Source organism: Engystomops pustulosus, chromosome 7 (genome assembly GCF_040894005.1).
Source record: "Engystomops pustulosus chromosome 7, aEngPut4.maternal, whole genome shotgun sequence".
Taxonomy (NCBI): Eukaryota; Metazoa; Chordata; class Amphibia; order Anura; family Leptodactylidae; genus Engystomops; species Engystomops pustulosus.
The window spans coordinates 14,067,574-14,093,648 of NC_092417.1; the positions used below are offsets into that span (position 1 = coordinate 14,067,574).

Here is a 26,075-nt window from a genome sequence, read left to right on the forward strand (position 1 = left end):
GTCAGGGGTCAGCATGGGCGCTCTGACCCCTCTGTGACTACACCCGCCATACACAGCGAGCTGCCATGTCCTGTGTGTCCTGACACCTTTCTATCATAGCCAGCAGTGGTAAGGGGTCAGCATGGGGGCTCTGACCCCTCTGTGACTACACTCCCCATACACAGCGAGCTGCCATGTCCTGTGTGTCCTGACACCTTTCTATCATAGCCAGCAGTGGTCAGGGGTCAGCATGGGCACTCTGACCCCTCTGTGACTACACCCCCCATACACAGCGAGCTGCCATGTCCTGTGTGTCCTGACACCTTTCTATCATAGCCAGCAGTGGTCAGGGGTTAACATGGGCGCTCTGACCCCTCTGTGACTACACCCCCCATACACAGCGAGCTGCCATGTCCTGTGTGTCCTGACACCTTTCTATCATAATCAGTAGTGGTCAGGGGTCAGCATGGGCGCTCTGACCCCTCTGTGACTACACCCGCCATACACAGCGAGCTGCCATGTCCTGTGTCCTGACACCTTTCTATCATAGCCAGCAGTGGTCAGGGGTCAGCATGGGTGCTCTGACCCCTCTGTGACTACACCCTCCATACACAATACTTTTTTTTTTTTTTTAAACACCCACTTCTTTTAACAAGGACCCTAAGAGAGACACTTTTTTTATATTTATCTTTTTTTTTTTCATTTTGAATAATAAAAGTTGCTGAAATATATTCTCCCTTCGTTAAGTCTTTTAATAATCATTTGCACCCATAGGTCTCACTGCGCAATGTAGACGTCTTCATTGTCCTCCAGGAGCTTCCATGACTTCAGTCTTGAGATGATGAATGATGACGCCGCCGGTGAGAAGTAACACAATCCCCGATAATATGAAACATATCAGATTCCTTGTTCTAAAATCCTTTCGGTTTCTTTTTAGCAAAATAGAATCTGAAAAAGATAAAATGAGTAAACATTTTTGCATTGTGTAACAAGTACACCAGAAGACTAGAGGGAGCCAGACACAGAAGTGGGCGATATTATGTAGACCCAGAAAGCAAAACCTTAAGTAGAATCACATGTGGCTTATGTATATACTAATCCAAGTGGCAGATATTTTTACCTGTCTCGCAGTATTCCCCGGGGGTCACCATCTTGGAGACAATGCTGACAGGGTTATGTGCAGTGCAGATATAGGTGAGGGTCACATCACTCGTGGGCACATACAGGACACCTCCGGTCACATTGACATCACCGCTGTGTAAGTTACTCCATATTATCATCACATCTGGTTTATCCACTGCGCACAACAACCCCAGAGAGCAGGAGCCATTCCTGGTGATGGTGGGGGTCATCCTGATGTCTCCGGGGGAAAGTCTCTCTATGGAAATAACAAGAAGGAAACATTTACATTGCATTATATTCTTCTCGTCAGAACCATTATGAAGACAAAGAATTGCCAGAAATTGTAAGTCCTTATAAAAGATTATCTAGGTGGAGATCGGGTCAGGTAAGGGTGTCCTATCTATAATAGGGGGATACTAGAGATATAAGGCAACTCTTGCAGTGTTGGACTGGTCATCTTTTTTGGTTTGGACCAGTTTTGCTGAACTTGCAGATGAGAAAGTCCTTCTCTATGAAAGAAGAACGGTTTCACCACATGGGGGACGGTTATGTGGCCATACAAATTGCAGCTGTATCAAGGCCCCATAGGTTTATGACACCCGGTTACGATGCGGTGAGAACGCTGTGCCTCTCTGCACTGCGATGGAGCCGGACCATGTCCTATAATTTCACAGCAAGGCCGCTCGGCTGCCTATGGAGAGGGAAGGGGTGAGGAGCACTCGCCCATCCTCCCTCCTGCACTCGGCTATACACTATGCCCAGGTATGGCCTGGGAGTGTATACAATCATGTGAAAGGAGTCTAAATGGAGACCTATCTCTTCACACTCGTGCCCCACCAGTCTGAAAAAAATTTGACACTCACACAGATGATTGGCTAATTCTGCCATGGAAAAAGTTGAAAATCTCTTGGACTCTACCCTTTCGACCCTAGAAGGATGCAGTCGTATTTTTGTTTATTATTTTTGTAACTTTTTTTTTTCAATTATTTTTTTTCTGTTTGCAATTGGCAAAAATACAGTGGTGACCGTTTTATCTCACTTTTTAAAATTCTGTCAATGTAAATGTAAATTGTGTTTTTTGGGAGCATAAAAGAGGGAATGTTAGAAAGGATATTTCATCCCTGTGCTGAGGAGGATCTTAGTTTACTGGTGTGTACGTTGATACGTTGGGAGCTTTACTATTGTATATGCTGAGTATATTCCAAAAACGAAGTGTCAACCCAGACATAGAAGTGCCTTGCCAAGCAGCACTGGAAACCTGAGCCTCCTGACAGATCTGGTAGGTTCTGGGGGATGGAGGCACCATTATACGCTTGAGTACATAGTGCCAGCCCCGCACTATGGTTAGGTACCACAGACCTCTATGGAGCTCGTGATCTGGTCACGAATTTTGTTATGTGCATGAAGACTCAAAGGGGTTGGCCACTCTTTAACATTAATTGCCTATGTGCCTTCACTGCCTTAATAATATTTCCTGAATGTTCACCAATTCATTCATTGTCCCTGATTCTTCCTTTAGTGCTGTGTGCAGACTGTCTGTGCACTCTGCATGTAAACAAAGGTCCTACACTGGTAAATAGGAGGGACTTGCAGCAGGAGATCATCACTCACCCTGCTTCCTCCCCTCTCTCTGTGTCTGTCAGTGAGACGGAAGGAGTGAAAAAAAAACACTGGAGGCTGGCATTAGTACGGACTGAAGGAGAAACCGGAAGTTGTGTAGAGATGTATAGAACAGAAGGGGAAGAACAGGGAAAGGCTGCGGCAAAGACACAGGTATGTACACATGCAGATATGCGTCTATTGGAAAGGATTTATTGAAAAGTGGCCAATCCCTTTAAGTTGTGATAAAGCATATGAAATATTCCTCCATATTCCTGAGCAAAGTTCAGAGGAACGCACATGAGGGAAGCTAATGAGTTCTAATTTTTGGCCAAACATCTTTTTACCATTGAGGTGGAATAGAAATGTTTGTGTCACTCACACTATATACTATATACTATATATTCTGATTCTGATACAAATCCTCTCCAGTGGAACATCAGTCTATATGGCTGCCACATTGAATATTATTTATATACACACAATAACTTACCATATACTGTAAGACTGAACACTACACATCTATCATCCCCTGATGTTCGTATATTGGCTATATAGTCCCCTCCATCCTGCAGCGATAACTTATAGATGTGTAAGGAGCCATCAGCCTCACTTCTCACTCTTCCTCTGTAATCAGTCAGCACATCACTATCATCAATGTATCCAGGTCCAGTCGTAACAATATGAACTCCGTTTAGTACCAAAACCCAGTGGATCCTTTTTATCTCCACATAAGGGACACGTAGGATGACTTCTCCTCCTTCAGCTCCAGATACATTTTGCTGTCCACATGAATCACCGGAGACGAGACCTGATAGAAAGTTGACAATATGACTGATGTTCTACTGATTGTTCTATTATTGCTGTTTCTTAGTATCCGAATTGTAAAACTACTGTTGAAGTGATAAATAATAATAATAATCCTTTATATATATCGTGCACACAGATTACCCAGCGCTGCACTGAACTTGCCAAATCAGTCCCCGTCCCAATGGGGCTCACAATCTAATCAACCTATCAGTATGTTTTGGATGAAACCCACGCGAACACGTGAGAGAACATGTAAACTCTTTGCAGATGTTGACCTGGATGGGACTTGAACAGAAGACCCCAGCACTGCACGGCTGTAGTGATAACCACTGAGCCACCATGCTGTCCAATAAACCCTTCATACTGCTCCCCAACAGGGAAGCATGTGCTGTACGTCATGATAGAGGGGTGTGGTGTATATAAAGAAGAAGACGTCTACAATATATATATATTATTTATACACATCCAGTAGTGGTATGAATAAATCCTCTTGGTTTATCACTTTTGAATTGCGGGGTGCTGCCTGTTTTTTTGGATGTATTACATGGAGTTTGTCTACCAGGACTCTGCTGGTGTGCGCCCATATGTGATGAAATATTAGTAGTGCTGCTCTGGACTTATTTATATATATAGAATCTTTTCTTTTAGGCAAAAGAGACTCTGTAAAATATAAAATTGTTAATAAGTTTTGTATTCATTGACAAATATTCCAGAAGATTAGAGCATCAACGAAGATGTAAGCTAAATTGTTTTCAAGACCTTATGGTCCTCTTAGGTGGTCATATATTAGGGCACATTTACTTACCTGTCTGACAAAGTTCCCCGAAAGTGAATTGTCCACCGAAAATGACCTGTGCCACGATTCACTACGATTGTGCGCCCGATATCCTGCATGTGTCACTTCCCCGCTCAGGTCCCCGGAGTTCACCTTCTTCTTCCCGGTGCATGTAAGTGCATTGGATGCGACACAATTTGAAGGTTAAATCCCGCCCTCAGTCCGAATCAGTTGGATCGTCTGACAGCCCGCCCCCCAATTTCTGTTGCCACAATCTGATTGCGTGCAAAACAATCCCAGCGCAGACACCTGTTATACCTGTCCAAGCCGTGCAAAGCCCCAAAAAAAGATAAACAGTCCGACTAAAGTGCGATCCCCGACGCTTAGTAAATGAGCCCCATTATGTCCATAACACGCACCAATGCTATGAGGAGATGATGGATCATTTTTAGAGGGCTCTTCATGCTGCCCAGTGTAATCTGCATAGGGAACAGTTGATCGTCACAGGATTGGCCATCCCTATATAATCGGATAATCTGTATAAGGAGTAGTTGATAATAATAGGACACTCATCCACATGAGGATATGCGCTGTCCACAAACAATCATCTGTGGCTGACTTGGACCGGTGGACCAGGACAATTCAGACAACCATGCACCCGATTAGTGGCCCATGAAAAAGGATCTCTAGGGACATTAACCAGCCAGGCTCTTCCGTTTAGGATGGGTTCCCATCATTTTATATGCCATACCTTGTAAGGACATGTCGGGCGAATTCCAATTTGTCCTTACAACTTATGGCACAGACGTACAGTATATATATATGTCGCCCTGAGACCCGTGCTCTCCCCTGCATGCAGGGGGAGGGGTCAACAGTGGCAGCAGCCAGTGATTGGTTGCTGCAGATGTATGGGGCGTTTCCCCAGTGATGTCAGTGTCCTTATATGTGCACTGACATCACCGGCGTCCTCCCTCCTGCTGAGCGACTTACCTGGAGGATGGAAAGTTGTAACTTGCTACATCTTTACATACTGGGGCTCATTTACTTAGGTTTGCGCATCACACTTAGTTGGACTGTTCACCTTTTTCGGGGCTAAAACGGCTTGCACAGGTATTTAACAGGGGTCTGCACTGGTATTGTGTCGCACGCGACCCTTTTTTTGGAGCAGCTGGGCTGATTTCCATGCGACACAAATTGGGGGGCGGGTCGTCGGATGATCTGGATGATCTGATTTGGACTAAGCGCGGGATTTAACTTTCAAATTGTGTCACATCCAATGCACTTACATACACCGGGAAGAAGAAGGTGAACTCCGGGGACCTGAGCAGGGAAGCGACACATGCAGGATATTGGGTGCACAATTGTAGTGAATCACCGCATAGGGCATTATAGTCGGACAATGCACTTTCGGTGAACTCCGGTGACCGGGTAAGTAAATGTGCCCCATTGTCTTTTACACCAAATATGTCAAATACTGAGAAGATGGAGACAGCAACTATGCCTCGGTCTGCCAGTATATCTCAATGGCTACACTTAGCGAATATGTCAGGAACTTTCCCAATATATATGCTATGCGTACACCGAAAACGTAATGTGGGCAGCGTGGTGGCTCAGTGGTTAGCACTACAGCCATGCAGAGCAGGGAACCTGGGTTTATGTCCCAGGGTCAACATCTGCAAAGAGTTTGTATGTTCTCTCTCTGTTTGCGTGGGTTTCCTCCGGGTCCTCCGGTTTTCTCCCACACTCCATAACATACTGGTAGGGTGATTAGATTGTGAGCCCCATTGGGGACAGGGACTCATCTGGCAAGCTCTGTGCAGCGCTGCGTAATCTGTGTGCGCTATATAAATACAGGAATTATTATTATTAATGTGAACACAGCCTTAGCTCTATGTTATTTCATGCTTGACAATCATCCCTGGTTCCGACAGAAGTTAACCAAAATTTTCTGATATTGTCAAATCTTAAATTCTTAAAGAACTAACATCAGATATCAGATTATCAATCCACAGCATCTGGCAGGCTGTACTAGAGATCCCTGAATGATAGGCCGAGAGACCTGGGAGGGGACTGCAGCTGTCATGGCAACCAATTGGAAAAAAACACCTAACAGATTAGGTGCAGAAATATTCAGTGCATAAAAGAACAAGTAGTCCTGGAAGTGACAATATGGCCCCCGAGATGCCTGATCCTAACATCATTCATTCTATTTGGAACTGTGTTCTGTTAGGCCGGGAAATGTAACATACTATGGTATAAAAATATGTAATATTGTACAATAAAAATAAAAAACTATAAGAGCTGTAAGAAACCATTTTCACTATTTGTTTTAAATTTAGAATTAGCATAGTGTTTATTAACCACATTGAATGTGTCTTTAAAGGGGTTGTCCCGACTCTTTTGAAAATCCTGCAGGCTGCTGGGCAGGTATTTAAAAAAAACCAAAGCTGTGCTCACCTCCTCCATCTCACTGGTCCGTGCCCCCCTGTTTTTTTTACAGGGGCACACAAGCTCCGCTGAGTTCGGTTTCTGACCGACCGAGGTGACCTGGCTCCGGCGTGCGCGTCCCTGTCTCCTAGTGCGTTGGCGCCGGCAGGGTAAGATTTAAAGGGTCAGTGTGCCGATAATTGGCCTGCCCTGATAAATTGCCAGCCCCTTCCTGTTTCCCCTGCCAGATCTTTGAGCCTTGTGCCTTAGAAAAATCTTGTTCCCTATGTCCTGTGTGTTTATAGTGATTTCCCGTTGTGACCTTTATTCCGTTCCTTACTTCGCTTCTGTGCAGCCTGTCCTGACCTCCTGCCTGTTCTGCCTCGCCTTGGCCACCAACACGGACAAAGTTGTGCCTGTGGAGCGACCTGGTGGTACCACACCGCAGCAAGTCCAACCCGCTTTGCGGTGGGTTCTGGTGAAACCAGGGTACCACTTAGACTCCACTCCCAGGTGTCGGCATCATCGGCGGTGGTTAAGTGGGTCTACTACCCCTAATCCTGACACCAGACAGTCGCCTTCTCACCCTCCCACCTGCCCCTTCAGGAAGTTCTCAATGTACTTAGGGAGCAGGGGCGAAGGTAACAGCTTACAATGCCAGATTACCACAGTCCCGGTGCCTGGATCTATGATTAGGTGCCCCTGGTGGATTCTGATGGTAAATTTCCTTTAACTGTATGATGTAGATCACAGTCCGGTGAGTTTGCCCTGTGAGATTCTTATTATATTTTTCTGGTTCAGGGATGAGCACGGGCCACAGCTAATCTATTGAGTGCAGGAACAGATGTATGAAGATTTTATGGGTGAAGGACTTCTCAGTAAAAAATTTGGTGGGTGGCAATGGCCCCCTAGAAGGCTTGAGCCTTGGACTACTGCCCAAAACGCCTAAACTAAAGACATTGGGGCTCATTTACTAAGGGTCCAAACACCGCACTTTGGTCGGGTTTCCCAAATATTTCCGATTTGCGCCGTATAGCCTCGGGATTTTGTCGCACGCGCTCGAATTGTTGCGCATCGGCGTTAGCTTTCACACGATAGAGATCGAGGGGCGTGGCCGTTGGACAACTTGACAGATTCGAAAAAAACGCAGAATTTTAAAAAAGAATTATGTCGCAAGATCAAGCACTTTTTATGCACTGGGACGAAGCAGGTGAACTCCGGCGGACCTCGGCGCAGCAGCGACACCTACTGGATATCAGGCGCACGGACCTTAATGAATCCTGGCAGACCCGAATCAGCGTCGGACAACATGCTGCTGGATTGCGAATGGACCGGGTGAGTAAATGAGCCCCATTGTGCCATCTAGACCACAGTGGCCTAATGTGGAAACATGTGCCATGGGGCAGGAGCTATAGACCCCCGTGTCCTGTCACAGCATTTCTTAGGGCATCTTATATCTTCTTCTTATATCTTCTGTAATTTTCTTAATCAGTTCAGGAGAAGCGACCAGATCCCACTAAATCTAAGACTATAAGACTATAATATACTCACAGGGCTGAAGAATAATCATCATCCAGAGCAGAGAACATAGAAACGTCTTCATGACTTTGTATCACCAGACTAATGAGAAGTTGTGAGTGTGGATGTGAGGACTGTAGACTAAGTCCTGCTAATAGTGACACCTCTATACAGGAAAAGCATCATCAACCAGATCACACTTTCTGGCTTCAGATAACACAAGTTGAGATACTTTGCTTTCAATAATTACTTCCTAATTTCTTGTGGGGGTTTTTTGTGTTTTCAAAACAGGCAGTGATTTCTCTTGGGCGCATCACTAGACATGAAAGATACCATTTTGTACTGTGTAATTTCCAGGCTCCACAATGAGAGGTTCTCAGATTAGTAGGATTTAGCACGACGCTATGAGCGGGTTCACACTGCAGTCATATGGTGACACAGATAAGCTCATTCATTTTAAGGTTACATGTCACATGGGCTGATGATATTTTACGGTCCATTTTCCTCAGTAGAACTTGGACCTCTAGTGACGATACTTAATATCGATTAAGTTAGTAGTTGTAATTTTAGCAGTATCAACAGCCCAGGAGATGTTTCTAAAAACTCTAGGGGGGAAGGGATATATGAAATGCTGGGGCATTGCCAGAAATTGATGTCCTCCATTCCCCTACCCCTTTGGTTGTGTTGGATTTACTAAGAGTCTCCGGCCTCCTTATATATTTAGCTCAGGGCCTGATGCACCGGCACATGGCATCCCTGCTACACGACCCATTTCACTTCTATTTGGAGCTGGCGTAAGGGGGGTAAAAGTTGCAATTCCTGGCCATGGCTTTAAATCCCCCTTTGGTCTTCCGCTTGTAAAACCATATGTTTTCCCTTAATAATAGAACATGTCCTCTCGATATGGTAACAGAAGACACCTCAAGACAAAAAAAAAATAAAATAATTGTCATCCACCAATTCAACTGTGGAAACTAGAACAAATATAAGTCCCAGATATGATGTACCATATGCATAGTTCCCACATGTTTACCTGCCCTGTGCCATACAGACCTGAAAATCCATCCCACTGGCATTAGGGCATCCGTTCCCAAAACTACTCTGTAAGTTAAGAAAATTTCTAAAGAAAATTTAATTTTTGAAGAGCGACAAGCCAGATCCCACAGAGGTCATGTGATATCAGCTACCATGCTACACTCTGTACCTGTCACCAGGAATGTCATTTTTAGCTGGTGACGGGATCCAATAGCCTGTGCTGTGGGCGAATTTGTTGAAATTCGTTTCGTCCCGATTCGCTGAATTTTTAAAAAAATTTGATTCGACCCGAATCGAATCATGTCAAATTACGTTAAAAAACAGGCATTTCCTGGCTGCAGAGAGCCTGTAGGGTGTTGTAGAATGTTGTGCCATGCTTAAATTTGCATAGGGAGCGTGGTTTGGTCTTCAAACAATGCTGTGTTTTAGTATGACACGCACATGACAGCCGCGGCTCTTAGAATCGCTTCACTCTTCACTTCCATGTGCACTTACAGAGGCCAAATTCACCAAATAAGTGAACCTGGAACGCAGCCTGACAAGGTAACCTCTGTGCCAGCTCGAAAGGACTGAGCTGAGGGCCAACACTATAACATCACAGAGTGCACTCTTTTTACACTGACATCAGATGATTCCATAGATTACGACAGAACCTGTTCTGTTAAACACTGATACATGTAGAAACCCCCCAAAAGATTGGAGAGGGTGTCGGCAGTAATTTTGCATTGACGGCACTGATCATTTTGCCCTTCTTTTCATGCGTCAGTGTCCCCTTTGAATCGGTCAATAATCCATCAGTATTGCTAAAGCAAAAAACAAACAGGAGTGGGTCCAAAACAGAGATGACCAGTAAATGGGATACTTTATGTCCTCTGTGCTCTGTATCCACTCCTGGCTATCAATCCTGAGGCTATTCATTTCTTCTGGCAGATGAAATGAAGGTGGAAACTAAACATAGTGGCAACATCATAGAGCGATGGAGGGTGAAAACAGCATTATGTAAATCATAGGGTGTTCCAGTTGGCAGCAGCATGAGTAGGCTGCAGATTGGCGCAATGACAAATTATGGAGGTGGCGGAAACATGGTAGGCCACAGAGTGGCACAATGACAGATCGTGGAGGTGGCGGCGGCAGCCACAGCAGCTGAAGGCCACAGTGTGGCACAATGATAGAGTGTGGAGGTGGCGTCAGCAGAAGCAGCAACAGGAGCCCACAGCTGTCAACAACATGGTGGCAGCGACATGGAAAGCCACAGAGAGGCACAATGATAGAGTGTGGAGGTGGGGGCAGCAGAAGAAGGAGCGGTAGCCCACATGTGGCAGCAGCATGGAAAGCCACATAGTGGCACAATGATAGAGTGCGGAGGCGGTGGCAGCAGCAGTATCAGGAGCCCACAGAGTGGCACAATGAGTGGATTATAGCCCCGGTACCCCTGAGGACGCCACGTTTAGTGGCGAAACATGTTGGGGGGGCTAGCTTGCACTTTATAATTTTAGATTCAGCAGTGTGCCAAAGCGTCTCGCAATTCAGCAATAACACAAATTACATGTGTGATGGAATGACTGGAGACTAACTGTAGGGCAATATATAGGAATCCTCCCGTACTCCCCCTTCCCCTCCTCCCCTTAGCTTGTCGAGGCTTTGGAATAGAAATGATATTGGTCTCTGAATGTGCTGTGTTATAACTTACAGATAGGAGGCTTAAGGGGCTACACTGCAGTAAAGTTACTCAGCTGGGAAATAAATTGATGGTCCGGACGGCTCATACATAGACTTATACCTAATAGGACCTACTACTATTTGCCCTATATGTCCCGTGTCTAATTCGCTGTGCACCACTGTCTGTTAGTTTTAAAACCTCACTTATAGTTGATTGATCTTTGATTCATCCTTTTTTAAAAAATCAGAAATAAAAGTTACATTTTATGTGACAAATGGGTGATAATGTCCCCATAGGACAAATTCTTTTCTCTTCTCGATATTGCATCAAGATGGTGGCAGCATCAGAACAGTGGCTGAGGCAGGTAGTTAGAACCCCGACTCATTTCTCAACATTTGGAGGAGGCATCATGGCTGATCTAATCTTATGCATAAGGCATTGGTGTGTTGAAATCCTGGCCGATCCAAGCCTCATTCATCTAGACAAAGGTCAGTCTCTTCACATTAAGGGTGGACAAGCAGGTTCTTCTTGGGGTAATGATGGCCCCCCCTGCACTGAACATCCGATCTGATGCCACACTACTGGCTGGGGAGGACAGCTTCTCTACTGCAAACTCTGCAAGTTGCGGCCACGCATCAAGTTTGGCTGTCCAGTAGTCCATGGGATCCTCTACCTGGGGTGGTAAAGTGCTGTCCAAGTAGGCCACCACTTGCTGGTGCAGGGTCTTTTCCATGTCCTGCTCCTGGTGGCGGCTACCCTCCTCAATAGGCAGATAAAGTAAGCTGCTCATTAAGGAGCTACTGCCCATACCCCCCATCTCCCCACAGCAGCGGTGGCAGTAGTACGTGAGCGATGACCGTCAGGAATCCCCCAGTCAGACCTGACAGAGGATGGACAATGCCGCACATAGGCAGCGGCCAACTGTGTGCACAGTATTTCTCTATGATACGCCAGTTGTTCCTCCCTCTCGGCAGCTGGAAAAAGGGTCCAAGAGGGTGGAGAGCCAAAAGTCATCCCTTTACCGGATGTTGACTATTTGGCTGTCACTAGTTAGGCAAAGCAGCATGCTGCGGGCCATCTGCGCAAGTGACTCTGAGGGACTCCTGGCCTCCATATCCACAGTATACTGCCACGGTGCTTCTAGGTCATCTGCCTCGTCTTCTACCTCCTCCGGATGCTCCTGCTCCTCCTCTCTTGTCACCTGAGTGGAAAAACCACTGATTTCTCCAGACTCTGCTTGTGCTCCAATGTCCTCCTCCTCCTCCTTCTCCAGTTCAGCCCCCACCGGACTCATGTGGCCATGAGATGTAGTCTCCACTTCTCCAGTGCCCTGACCAGAAATATTTTGCAGCATGAGTTCCAGGACATGAAGCAGTGGAATAACGTTATTCATCCCGCAGTCCTGGCGACTGACAAATAACGTGGCCTCTTCAAATGGCCTGAGCAAGCGGCAGGTGTCACGCATGAGCTGCCAGTGGCTGACATCAAAGTTACACAGGGGAGTACTACGGTCTGTTTGCATCATCAAAAAATCATTAATGGCTTTTCTCTGTTCATACAGGCGGTCTAACATATAGAGGCAGGAATTCCAACGGGTGGAAACATCACATATCAGACTATGTAGGGGTAGGCCGTTCTGGCGCTGAAACTCGAGGAGGGTGTGCTTGGCTTTGTAAGAATGGCTGAAGTGCGTGCACAGTGTCCTGGCCATTGTTAGAATGTCTTGCAGATGGGTGGAAGACTTGAGGAATCTGTTGACAACAACATTGAACACGTGTGCCATGCAGGGCACATGGACCATCCCTCCTCGGTGCAGCACGGACACCATGTTCATCCCATTGCCTGTCACCATGGTTCCGATTTTCAGTTGTCGCGGAGAAGCCACACATTGATTTCTTGTTGCATGACGTGGAGCAGTTCCACCCCTGTGTGTAGAGGAGGAAAATAAAACTTTGTTCCCATAAATCACTGTAAACTTTGGATTTGTGACGAATCCAATTTTTCGTTAGAATCGATTCGCCCATCTCTACCTGGCTCCCTGCCAGTGTGGTGAGTCCCGAGGGAGGAGAGAGCTGCAGCCTGTGTCAGTCTCCTCTCACACTCATGTAGCTCCCTTCTCACTTCCTGTCATATGTATTAAGCAGGCAGAGGAGGGAAGGGGATGGTGTGAAACAGAGGAAGAATGTATGAGAAGACATAGGCACACACTAGCTGCAGCTGATCTTCCCCAGGACTCACCACACGCTACTGTCACAAAACCTGTCACCAATCGGCAAACAATATTTCAGGTGGAACATCAGTGATAGATATCAGATAATTTTATCCCATTAGATTCCATAAGAGATGGTGTGAGTAAACCTCTACATATACATATAATTAAAAAATAGTATAATTACAGTATGGAAATTAAAGGGCAGGTCTCATCTACAGTGACGCTATAGGACTGGTAATGATGGAGTCAGAACTTCATACTGAGAACTACCCATCTCTTATTGTACGTACAGGCAGACAACAGTTTTTACATTTTTTATTTTATTGTTCATTAAAGAATTACTATATGAATCTTATATTATAACAGTATAAGTCATAAAATAAGCAAAAAAAACAAGAAAAACATTATCATCCAGCAGGACGATATGGTTACAATTTCCACATAGTAACTAATAAGTAGAAAAATAAATGGAAGTAGAATAAGGAAAACATAAAAAAGAGAAAAAGAAGAGGAAGAGAAAAAAGGAGAAGAGAGATGGAAGAAAGAGAAAAGAAAGTTTTGCCTATAAATTAACCTCAAATGCATCAAAGGCTTTGACTGCTCTCTCAATTTCCTGGCCAATGGCTTCAGCTCCTCATCAGTTTTTTCCTGACGGACACTTTTTCTATTTTTTTTAATCATTCAAGGTTTAATTTAAAAGACAAAATAAAAGTAGAATTTACAAAGTACAATGTGCAATACCAGACCTGAGAGTATTGGAAGCATTTCCTCCATCCACTGAAGGAGGAATAACTCCTGGAACAAGGCAGTCATGGAGACAAGTGGGAGGTGGACCCTGCCTGTGAGGGCTCACAATCTATATGGGCAGGGGGGGAGACATGAGGTGAGGGAGCAGAGCAGTTATTGTGCATTACAGGCGATCCTGAACAGGGGGGTTTTCAGATTACGTTTGAAGGTCTGGAAGGTGGGGGACAGTCTGACACATTTTGGTAGAGAGTTCCAGAGTATGGGAGATGCACGGGATAAGTCCTGGATGTGGTCGTGAGAAGAGCAGATTGTAGTAGAGTGAAGCTGAAAGTACTGTGAGGAACGGAGATTACGTGTGGGGCGGTATTGGCTGGTGACGTCAGAGATATATGGAGGCGACAGGTTGCGGGCGGCTTTGTAGGTCTTGGTTAGTATTTTACATTGAATTTGTTGTGCAATGTGTAACCAGTGTAGAGACTGGCAGAGAGGAGATGCCGAGGTGAAGCGAGGAGACAGATGGATTAGCCGGGCAGCAGAGTTTAGGATAGATTGGAGGGGCGTTAGAGAGGTAGCTGGGAGACCACATTGAAGAGTTTTGCAGTAGTCCAAGTGAGAGATGATGAGGGCATGGACTAGTAATTTTGTAGACTCTGGATTAAGGAAGGTTCGGATGCGAAAGATGTTCTTGAGACGGAGGCGGCAGATTGTAGTAAGGGCCTGGATGTGAGGCTTAAAGGATAAGGCGGGGTCAAAGGTGGCTCCAAGGCAACGCACTTTAGGGACCGGGGAGAGTGTGGAGCCATGAATTGTGGGAGGGATGTGTTAGGTGGAGGAAAGATTATGAGTTCTGCTTTGTCTATTTTAAGTTGTAGAAAATGGTTAGAGAAGAAGGAGGATATGGCTGATGGACACTCTGGAATACTGGCTAGAAGAGAGGAGACATCTGGGCCAGAACTATAGATCTGTGTGTCGTCTGCACATGAATGGTATTGGAAGCCACAGGACTTTATTATGTGTCCCAGTGTGTAAAGTGTGAAGAGCAGAGGAGGTGGTGTGAGAGTGATAGACACTGAATGTCCGGTTGGAAAGGTATGAGGAGATCCAGGAGAGGGCACGGTCAGTGATACCAAGAGAACAAAGCGTCTACAGCAGGAGAGGATGGTCAACAGTGTCAAAAGCAGAGGACATGTCAAGGAGGAGGAGAACAGAGTAGAGATGTTTTGCCTTAGCTGACAGTAGGTCATCAGAAACTTTGATCAGGGCAGTCTCAGTGGAGCGGTTGGGTCGAAAAACAGATTGTACTTAGTCAAGGAGAAAGCTGGACGAGAGATAGGAAGATAGTTCTAGGTGGAGTTCCAGGAGTTTTGAAGCAGATGTAAGTAGTGAAATAGGGCGATAGTTCAGTGGTGTGCATGGGTCCAGAGATGGCTTCTTTGGGATGGGTGTGACATTTGCATGTTTAAAGGAAGATGGAGCAATACCTGTGGATACCGAAAGGTTGAAGAGGTGAGTTAGGGCTGGAATGAGCACAGTAGTGAGATTGGGGATAAGATGTGATGGGATTGGGTCAAGCGCACAAGTGGTGCCAGTGAGGGATGAGAACTTAGTTAACAGAGGCTTGGATTGGATACTGTTGGTTAACAGGGATTGGATATTGTGGGTGGGTTGCAGGGGATGAAGGTTGAAACTTTCCCTGATGTCGTCTATTTTGTTTTTAAAGTGTGAGGCAAATTCCTCAGGTGAAATGAGAGAGGTTGGGGAGGGTGTAGGAGGAAGTGGGAATTAAAGATAGAAAATAGCTGTTTGGGGTTGTGAGATAAAGAAAATATAAGATTGATGAAGTAATCCTGTTTAGCAGAAGACCGCCTGCTTGAATGACAGATAGCTATCTCCGTTCACAGAGAGGGGGATGGCTGAGAGCAACAAAGAAGCTGGAGAGTGGTCGAGCTGAACGTGGGTGAGATCAGACATTTCATCATATAAATCACAAAAAATATTTCTTATAAAAATCCTAATAAGAAATACAAAACTCCTAAACCGAAAAATAACTGAAGGTAAAAATGTACAGAACAAGTCTAACATGAACCATTTCCCCACTACACTACAAGACGTAGACGTCTTCATCGTCCACCAGGAGCTTCCATGACTTCAGTCTTGAGATGATGAATGAAGACGCCACCGGTGAGAAGTAACACAATCCCCGATAATATCAATCGGATCAGATTCCTTGGTGTAAAATCTTTTCTTGCTATCAAATAATATGAAACATATCAAGTTAGTATAAGTTGAAGTTTTATATTAATTGACAACTACAATAGAAGATTCCCGGGAATGTGTCTTCAGCCTCATTATTCTTCGAAGTCTTGGATGTTCAGATTTTAGGTCTATAACCAGCACCAGAATCGGTAACTGATTATAATAGGACGATCATCCCCGTACAATCCACATTGTGCCAGCAGGACATCCCTCTTTACACAAGGATATGTGCTCCTAACACACAATGGGGAGAATTTAAAGGGAACCTGTCATCAGGAATTTATATAACAAACCACTACCAGTATGTTGTCAAGCAGCTGAACACATTCTAGCTCATGTTTCTTTCATGGCCCAGTGTGGTGGCATCATCCAAGTCAAGCTCTCTCTTCCTTAGAAAGCACTTTTCGCTGTAATTGACGGTCCTGCATCCAGAGCCATGACTAACCGTATCTCCTGAAGTCTGATGCATGATGTCAATCACAGAGGAGGAGGTGTTCAGAGCTCCCCACCTTGACTCTCCTCCTCCTTGACTTTATACAACCAATTTACAACTCACTTCCAAGTTTTAACACTGAAGTCAAGCTCTCTCTTCCTCAGAACGCCTCCACCATTGTTATTGATGGTCGTGTACCCAGAGACATCACTAACCAGATCTCCAGAAGTCCTGTTCATAATTTCAATTGCAGGGAAGGAGGCGTTTGGAGGCCGGGAGAGCTTGACTTCCATGTTAAACTCTGCTCCTCCTTCTTGACTTCTTCCCTCCTTCCCTTCAAAGTTGATTTTGTGGATAATGGAACAAATGTGTGCCATGAAAGAAACTTGATCTGGATAAAATGCTGCTAGACAACATACTGGTAATAGTTTATTAGGCCAATTTATGATGACATAGTTGCAAATTGGATCTTTATCTGCAGCTCTGATATCTAAAAGATGAGATTCTTATAATGACAGGAAGCAAAGTTATAGATGCTATAGAGGGCAGAATATGGGCATCTGGATTGAAAATCCCCTTCCAGGCTCTAAAAGTGAATCATCACAGGTGAAAGGTGACTCGTCTTAACTGTGTTGCATAAGACTTTGATGGTGTTTTTTTATAGGTTAACAAGCAACTTTCAACATAAATGAGGCAATTCTTAAAAGGTAATTTTTCCCATAATGGGGCTGATTTGTAGGGTTTATAGGGTTAAAGAGTCCCTCACATCCCTAGTTTATTCACCCCCTGCCCAATCATAGCCATGACAAGTAGCAAGGGGAATCAATTTGCCGATAATACATCCGGGTTGGGCAGCCGAATATGAATGTCAAACCCAAAATGAAACTAAAGGTTCGCTCAACTCTGCTTATATTGGTGTGGAGGTCACAGAAGTGGACATCATTATCTACCTCCAATGTATACGACATAAAACTGAAATACATGTGCTCAGTATTACTCCCAATGGCTGACCCCAGTAAGTAGATATTATTACCTGTCTCGCAGTATTCCCCGGGGATCACAGTCTTGGAGACATTACTGACAGGGTTATGTGCAGTGCAGATATAGGTGAGGGTCACATCACTGGGGGGCACATACAGGACACCTCCGGTTACATTGACATCACCGCCGTGTAAGTTACTCCATGTTATCATCACATCTGGTTTATCCACTGAGCACAACAACCCCAGAGAGCAGGAGCCATTCCTGGTGATGGTGGGGGTCATCCTGATGTCTCCGGGGGATAGGCGCTCTATGGAAATAAATAATTAAAGTACAGGACAATATGGCAGCTCAGTGAGGTCACATCGTGAGGGGGAGGGTGCTGGAGACTGGAGGACCTCACATCGAATGGCCTGCACCTTCTCCAGCTCTGAATCTTATGGGATCAGCTGAGTCTCGGTGTAGAGGCTCGTAAAGACCAAAGTGTATGGAGAACATTGAGGTCCATCTGAGCACATGTAATGCAGGGGATTTGTTCCTACATATAGATTATTAAAAAAAACATGACCTGCTACAGAATGATAAGCTAGAGCCTAGAATCATCTTATCATCACATTGTAACTACGAAGGGTCTTCTATGGTCTCAAACAGTGCGGCCGCTGCGTCATCTTCTCACAGACGTCAGAGAGACCTGGTGATAACTCGTTCTGTAGCTGATGCAGTATTATTTATCCCTTATAAAGATTGGCTGGAGCCTCATACAAGCTCTTACACGTTCTGGGTCACCCCCTCATCCTCATAGACTGAAAGTTCTTGTGATCAGAAGCCTCGCAGTCCTATGACTTTGTTAGTTCTCTTATTGTGTTTGTATATGCCTCCCATGAAGTGTATAATGGGGCTACATCTCCCATCACCTCATGGTGCGGTGTCACTGTCAGTAACTTTCTGCCACTAGTGTTGAATGGACCTGAATCGCAAAGTTTGGGTCTGTACCAGACTTTGCGGGTTCAGATCCCTGAACCTGGAGTCAGAAGTTCAGATTCAGGTTTGGGTTTGACTCAACCCTCCGCCTGTAACACTCGCTGGTGTAATGTATGTAAATGCTTCCGGCAAAGCCGTGGGTGGCATTTACATCAATGTGACATGTCCATACCAGGACTTACATGCTGGGGACATGTGGGCATTTGGTTCACAAGATTCAAGATGAAGATGACAAAGAGATGTAGTGACCAGTTTATAGAAATCAGGATGTGCTCCTCGCTTCACGGAGAAAGATCAGCAACTCAACAGTGTGGCCAAGGTCAACGAGGATTAGAAAATAATATAAAAATATACCGTAAGCAGTAAATATAATAAAAAGAATTTAAAACTTACCACACACAGTGAGATTAAACACAACACATTCATCATCCTCTGATAATAGTATATCTGCTCCATAGACCCCCCGGTCCTGCAGTGATAGGTTATAGATGTGTAAGGACCCATCAGCCTCGCTTCTCACTCTTCCTCTGTACTGAGTCATCACATCACTATCATCAATAGATCCTCCAGGTCCAGTTCTAACAATAAGATTTCCCTCTGGTAACAAATCCCAGTGGATTACTAGGAGCTCCTCCTGAGGGACACGTAGGATGACTTCTCCTCCTTCGACGCCAGATACATGTCTTTGTCTACAGAAATAACCAGAGACGAGACCTGAAAGAAAGTTATTGTACCGGTATTATAGGATGTGAGGACAGTATGACTGATGTTCTACTGATTATTCTATTATTGCTGATGATTAGAACCTGGATAGTAGAATTACTGATGACTGAGGCAGTGAGTCTAATAACACCCTGGCCATCAAAGTATACTCCAAGATGGAAGTATGTAGGGTGTCCATTAAGAATACTAGGCTTCAAATACAATGAATTCATAAAATAAGTTCTTATCTCCACCCTTCCTTTTCTTGGAAGACACTGGGAGGATTGCATTGTGTGTCCATCGTGATATTCCTCTCCTGGCTATGGCTGAATTCAGACTATAGTAAATGTGTAATCCCCACTTGCCATGAAGTTGGCTTAAATTCCTTAAACACCAGAAATTTGATCTAATCAGAAAATCTTACATAAGTGGAAACTCTATTTCATCTATGGATACATCAAAGTAGTGTCAAGAAGCGCTCATTGGGCATCCCGGTCCCTTTATATGGCAGTGGTTGGTGGGTGGTACAGGTGTACTCTAGTCATATTCTGGTATGCTGAGCTTATAACAGCTTGTAGCGCATCAATGTAATGTTCTCCAGGATGGGTCCCCTGTTTGGCACCAGTCATGTTGTATTGGTTTGGCACCAGTCATGTTGTATTGGTTTGGCACCAGTCATGTTGTACTGGTTTGGCACCAGTCATGTTGTATTTGTTTGGCACCAGTCATGTTGTACTGGTTTGGCACCAGTCATGTTGTATTGGTTTGGCACCAGTCATGTTGTATTGGTTTGGCACCATTCATGTTGTATTGGTTTGGCACCAGTCATGTTGTACTGGTTTGGCACCAGTCATGTTGTATTGGTTTGGCACCAGTCATGTTGTACTGGTTTGGCACCAGTCATGTTGTATTTGTTTGGCACCAGTCATGTTGTACTGGTTTGGCACCAGTCATGTTGTATTGGTTTGGCACCAGTCATGTTGTATTGGTTTGGCACCATTCATGTTGTATTGGTTTGGCACCATTCATGTTGTATTGGTTTGGCACCATTCATGTTGTATTGGTTTGGCACCAGTCATGTTGTACTGGTTTGGCACCAGTCATGTTGTATTGGTTTGGCACCAGTCATGTTGTATTGGTTTCCCACCAGTCATGTTGTATTGGTTTGGCACCATTCATGTTGTATTGGTTTGCCACCAGTCATGTTGTATTGGTTTGGCACCAGTCATGTTGTATCGGTTTGGCACCAGTCATGTTGTATTGGTTTGGCACCAGTCATGTTGTATCGGTTTGGCACCAGTCATGTTGTACTGGTTTGGCACCAGTCATGTTGTATTGGTTTGGCACCAGTCATGTTGTACTGGTTTGGCACCAGTCATGTTGTACTGGTTTGGCACCAGTCATGTTGTATTGGTTTGGCACCAGTCATGTTGTACTGGCTTGGCACCAGTCATGTTGTATTGGTTTGGCACCAGTCATGTTGTACTGGCTTGGCACCATTCATGTTGTATTGGTTTGCCACCAGTCATGTTGTATTGGTTTGGCACCAGTCATGTTGTACTGGTTTGGCACCAGTCATGTTGCTTGTCCTCCAGTTATAGCAAAATTAGATGGAATTCAGAAAATATGTAAATCATCAAAATCTTTACATTTATTACAATAACGGTATAATACTCACCAGGCTGAAGAATAATCATAGTACAGAGCAGAGAACACAGCAGCATCTTCATGACTCGTATCGTTGTAAAAATGAGAAGGTCTGAGGCCGGATGTGAGGACTATAAGCAGCCCGACCACTGAGCACGTAGCACTGACAGTGAACGATGAGGTTAAAGAAGACCTGCAGCAGGAGCAGGTAGGATCTCCAGTCAACAACCAGGGACAACTAGATACACTGAGAAGAAGAGAGTAGTGTTTATTACATCTTCTGTCTTCTACAGGGCCGTATTAAGGTCGTGGGGGGACCCCTGGATTAAGGTCATGGGGGGACCCCTGGGAGTAAATGGGGGCCCCCGTATAAAAGTGATCCAGACAGGGAACAGCAATCACTATATACTGCTCCACAGCAATAACTATATACAGCCTCCCCAGCAATCAATATATACAGTTCCCGCAGGAATCACTATGTACAGCTCCCCCAGCAATCACTATATACAGCCCCGCAGCAATGACTATATACAGCTCCCCCAGCAATCACTATATACAGCCCCCCCCAGTAATCACTGTAAACGACTCCCACAGCAATCATTATATACAGCCTCTCCAGTAATCATTGTATACAGCCACCAGCAATCACTATATGCAACCCCCCAGCAATCACTATATACAGCCCTCCAGCAATCACTATATACAGCTTCCAGTAATCACTGTATAAAGCCCCCCCAGCAGTCACTATATACAGCCCCCTAGCAAGCACTAAATATTGCCCTGCAGCAATCACTATATACAGCCCCCAGTAATCACTGTATAAAGCTCCCCCAGCAATCACTATATACAGTTCCCCCAGCAATCACGATATACAGTTCCACCAGCAATCATTATAAACAGCCTCCCAGCCTCCCAGTAATCACTATGTACAGAACCCCAGCAATCACTACTGCAGTGATGGCGAACCTATGACACGTGTGTCAGCACTGACACGTGAAGCCATTTTTGGTGACACGCGGTCGCCCAGCGCCCGCAGTCCGCCCCCCTCCCTGTGTAATGTCCCGTTCCCGTCCCTGTGTTTCTGCCCCCTGCTTACCTCTCCGGCGCCACGTTGGTCCACCCACCATCTGCAACTCCTCCGTCTCCTCCAGGCTGCAATGCGCGCTGCTCGTCATGTGACTGAGGCAACCTGACATCAGGTCACATCAGTCACATGACCCGAGGCGCGCGGTGCAACCTGGAGGAGCCGAGCCACCATTATCGTCAGACCTGCAGTAAAGCTGCAGGGAAGAAGACATCACTGGGTAAGTATATAAGTTTATTATTATATTATATTTAAAGGGAGGTGACTAGGGGTATTTTAGTAGTAAAGGGTGGCGGCTAGGGGTATTTTAGTAGTAAAGGGAGGCGGCTAGGGGTAATTTAGTAGTAAAGGGAGGCTGCTAGGGGCATTTTATTAGGGAAGGAAGGCCGCTGCTGGACCTGTTATTAATAAGGGGAGGCCGCTGCTGGACCTGTTATTAATAAGAGGAGGCCGCTGCTGGACCTGTTATTAATAAGGGGAGGCCGCTGCTGGACCTGTTATTAATAAGAGGAGGCCGCTGCTGGACCTGTTATTAATAAGAGGAGGCCGCTGCTGGACCTGTTATTAATAAGGGGAGGCCGCTGCTGGACCTGTTATTAATAAGGAGAGGCCGCTGCTGGACATGTTATTACAAAATTAAGTTTATTTCTAAAGGTGACACAGCACCCGAGTTATGCTCGGTTTTTTGGTGAATTTTGACACACCAAGCTCAAAAGGTTGCCCATCACTGCACTACTGTATATATAGCTCCCCCAGCAATCACTGTATATGGAACCCCAGCAATCACTATATACAGCTTCCCCAGCAACCATTATATACAGCTCCCACAGAAACCACTATATACAGTTCTCACAGCAACCACTGTATACAGACCCCAGCAATCACTATATACAGCCCCCAGTAATCACTGTATACAGCTCCCCCAGCAACCACTATATACAGCTCCACCAGTAATCACTATATACAGCTCCCCCAGAAACCACTATATACAGCTCCCCCAGCAACCACTATATAGAGCCTCCCAGCAAACACTGTATAGAGCCCCCAGTAATCACTGTATAGAGCCCCCAGCAATCACTATATACAGCCCCCCAGTAATCACTATATACAGCTCCCCCAGCAACCACTATATACAGCTCCTCCAGCAATCTATGTATACAGCTCCCCCAAAAATCACTAATTACAGCTCCCAAGCAATCACTTTATACAGCTCCCAGTAATCACTATATACAGATCCCCAGCAATCATTGTATACAGCCCCCCCAACAATTACTATATACAGCCCCTAGCAATCACTATATAAAGCCCCCCAGCAATCACTATATATAGCTCCCAGTAAACACTATATACAGCTCCCCCAGCAATCACTATATACAGCTCCCCCAGTAATCACTGTATACAGGCCCACAGCAATCACTATATACTGCTTCCCCAGCAATTACTGTATACAGCTCCCCAGCAATCACTATATACAGCTCCCCCAGCATTCACTTTAAATAGCCCCCCAGTAATCACTGTATACAGCTCCCTCAGTAATCACTGTATATAGCTCCTCCAGCAATCACTGTATACAGCCCCCTAGCAATCACTATATACAGCCCGCCCCAGCAATCCTTATATACAACTCTACAGCATTCACCGTATACAGCCCCCCAGCAATCACTGTATACAGCTCCCTCAGCAATTACTGTATATAGCCCCCCAGCAATCACTGTATACAGCTCCCTTAGCAATCACTGTATACAACTCCCAGCAGTCACTATATACAGCCCCCCAACAATCACTATATACAGCCCCCCAGCAATCACTATAAACAGCTCCCCCAGCAATCACTGTATACAGCCCCCTAGCAATCACTGTATAAAGCTTCCCCTGCAATCACTATATAGAGCCCCAATAATCACTGTATAGAGTCCACAGCAATCACAACATACAGCCCCCCCCCAACAATCACTATATACAGCCCCCTAGCATTTACTCTATACAGCTCCCCCAGCAATCACTACATACAGCTCCCCCAGCAATCACTATATACAGCTCCCCCAGCAAATCACTATATACAGCTCCCCCAGAAATCACTATATACAGCTCCCCCAGCAATCACTATATACAGCTCCCCCAGCACTCACTACATACAGCTCCCCCAGCAATAACTGTATACTGCCCAGCAATCACTATATACAGCCCCCACTAATCACTACATACAGCTTTCCCAGAAATCACTATATACAGCCCCCCAGCATTCACTGTATACAGCCCCACTAGCAATCACTATATACAACCCCCAGCATTCACTGTATACAGCTCCCTCAGTTATCACTGCATATAGCTCCTCCAGCAATCACTGTATATAGTTTCCTGGCAATCACTGTATACAGACCCCAGCAATCACTATATACAGCTCCCCCAGCAATCCTTATATACAACTCTGCAGCATTCACCGTATACAGCCCCCCAGCAATCCCTGTATACAGGCCACCCAGCAATCACTGTATATAGCTCCCTCAGCAAATACTGTATATAGCCCCCCAGCAATCACTGTATACAGCCCCCCAACAATCACTATATACAGCCCCCTAGCAATCACTATAAACAGCTCCCCCAGCAATCACTGTATACAGCCCCCAGCAATCACTGTATACAGCTCCCCCAGCAATCACTACATACAGCTCCCCAGCAATCACTTTATACATCCCCCAACAATCACTGTATAGAGTCCACAGAGTCCACAGCAATCACAATATACAGCCCCCCCAGCAATCACTATATACAGCTCCCCCAGCAATCACTCTATACAGCTCTCCCAGCAATCACTATATACAGCTCCCCCAGCAATCACTATATACAGCTCCCCCAGCAATCACTACCTACCCCCAGCAATCAATGTATACTGCCCAGCAATCACTATATACAGCCCCTAGGAATCACTTTATACAACTCACAGCAATCACTATATACAGCCCCCACTTATCACTATATACAGCTCCCCCAGAAATCACTATATGCAGCCCCCCAGCAATCACTGTTTACAGCCTCTAGCAGTCACTGTATACAGCCCCACAGCAATCACTATATACAACCCCCTAGAAATCACTGTATACAGCCCCCAAGCAATCACTATATACAGCTTCCAGCAATCACTGTATACAGCCAGCCAGCAATCACTTTATACAGATCCCCAGCAATCATTGTATACAGCTCCCCAGCAATCCCTATACACAGCCCCCCCCCCCCCAACAATCACCATATACAGCCCCCAGCAATCACTATATACAACTCCCAGGAATCACTATACACAACCCCTTATAATAACTATATACAACTCCCTATAATAACTATATACAGCCCACATTAATCACTATATACAGATCCCCCAGCAATCACTGTATACAGCTCCCCCAGAAATAACTATATACAGCCCCCCAGCAATCACAGTATACAGCCCCACAGCAATTACTATATACAGCCCCCTAGAAATCACTGTATACAGCCCCCAACCAATCACTTTATACAGCTCCCAGTAATCACTTTATACAGATCCCAGCAATCATTGTATACAGCCCCCAAACAATCACCATATACAGCCCCCAGCAATCACTATATACAGCTCCCAGTAATCACTATATACAGCTCCCCCAGCAATCACCATATACAGCCCCCAGCAATCACTATATACAGCTCCCAGTAATCACTATATACAACCCCTTATAATAACTATATTCAACTCCCTATAATAACTATATACAGCCTCCCTATAACTATATATACAGTCCCCTATAATAACTATATGCACCCCCCTATAATAACTAACTATATACAGACCTCCCTTTCCCTCGAGGTGTCAGGGAAGTGTACCAAGCAGCAGGGCGTCGCTATCTTTTTATTTCTCTGACAATCGTCTATGGCAGCGCAGGGATCTTACAGTTCCCTCGCTCTGCCATAGACTGAAGTTGCAGCACATATGCAGGATATACACTGTGGGTGATTCGGGCATTGCTGAATCTGCTGTTACCGTTCAGCCATTGCCTGTTGTTGAATAAATAACTGTTAGTTGATTTGGACAATGTTGCCTCTGTCTGATCCCTGAATACAGCTGCTTTCTATAAT

The 26,075-nt window shown here is 45.3% G+C and overlaps 1 protein-coding gene across 1 annotated transcript; it reads right to left on the minus strand.

Moving 5' to 3' along the window:
• Positions 1-16,004: 16,004 nt before the first annotated feature.
• Positions 16,005-21,034, minus strand: LOC140069984 (SLAM family member 9-like). The gene is made up of 4 exons (XM_072116316.1): positions 20,916-21,034; positions 18,929-19,249; positions 17,607-17,864; positions 16,005-16,132 (listed from the first exon to the last, which is right to left on the minus strand). The coding sequence occupies exons 1-4, from the start codon at positions 20,965-20,967 to the stop codon at positions 16,005-16,007; spliced, it is 759 nt and encodes a 252-aa protein (XP_071972417.1). The 5' UTR covers positions 20,968-21,034.
• Positions 21,035-26,075: the final 5,041 nt, after the last annotated feature.

Excerpts from the sequence above, each read along its gene's own strand:
- LOC140069984 (XM_072116316.1), bottom strand. The coding sequence starts at position 20,967 with ATGAAGATGCTGCTGTGTTCTCTGCTCTGTACTATGATTATTCTTCAG. Across the intron at positions 17,865-18,928 it reads GTTTAATCTCACTGTGTGTG|AGCGCCTATCCCCCGGAGAC; the intron begins GTAAGTTTTAAA and ends TTATTTCCATAG. Across the intron at positions 16,133-17,606 it reads CGGGGAATACTGCGAGACAG|CAAGAAAAGATTTTACACCA; the intron begins GTAATAATATCT and ends ATTATTTGATAG.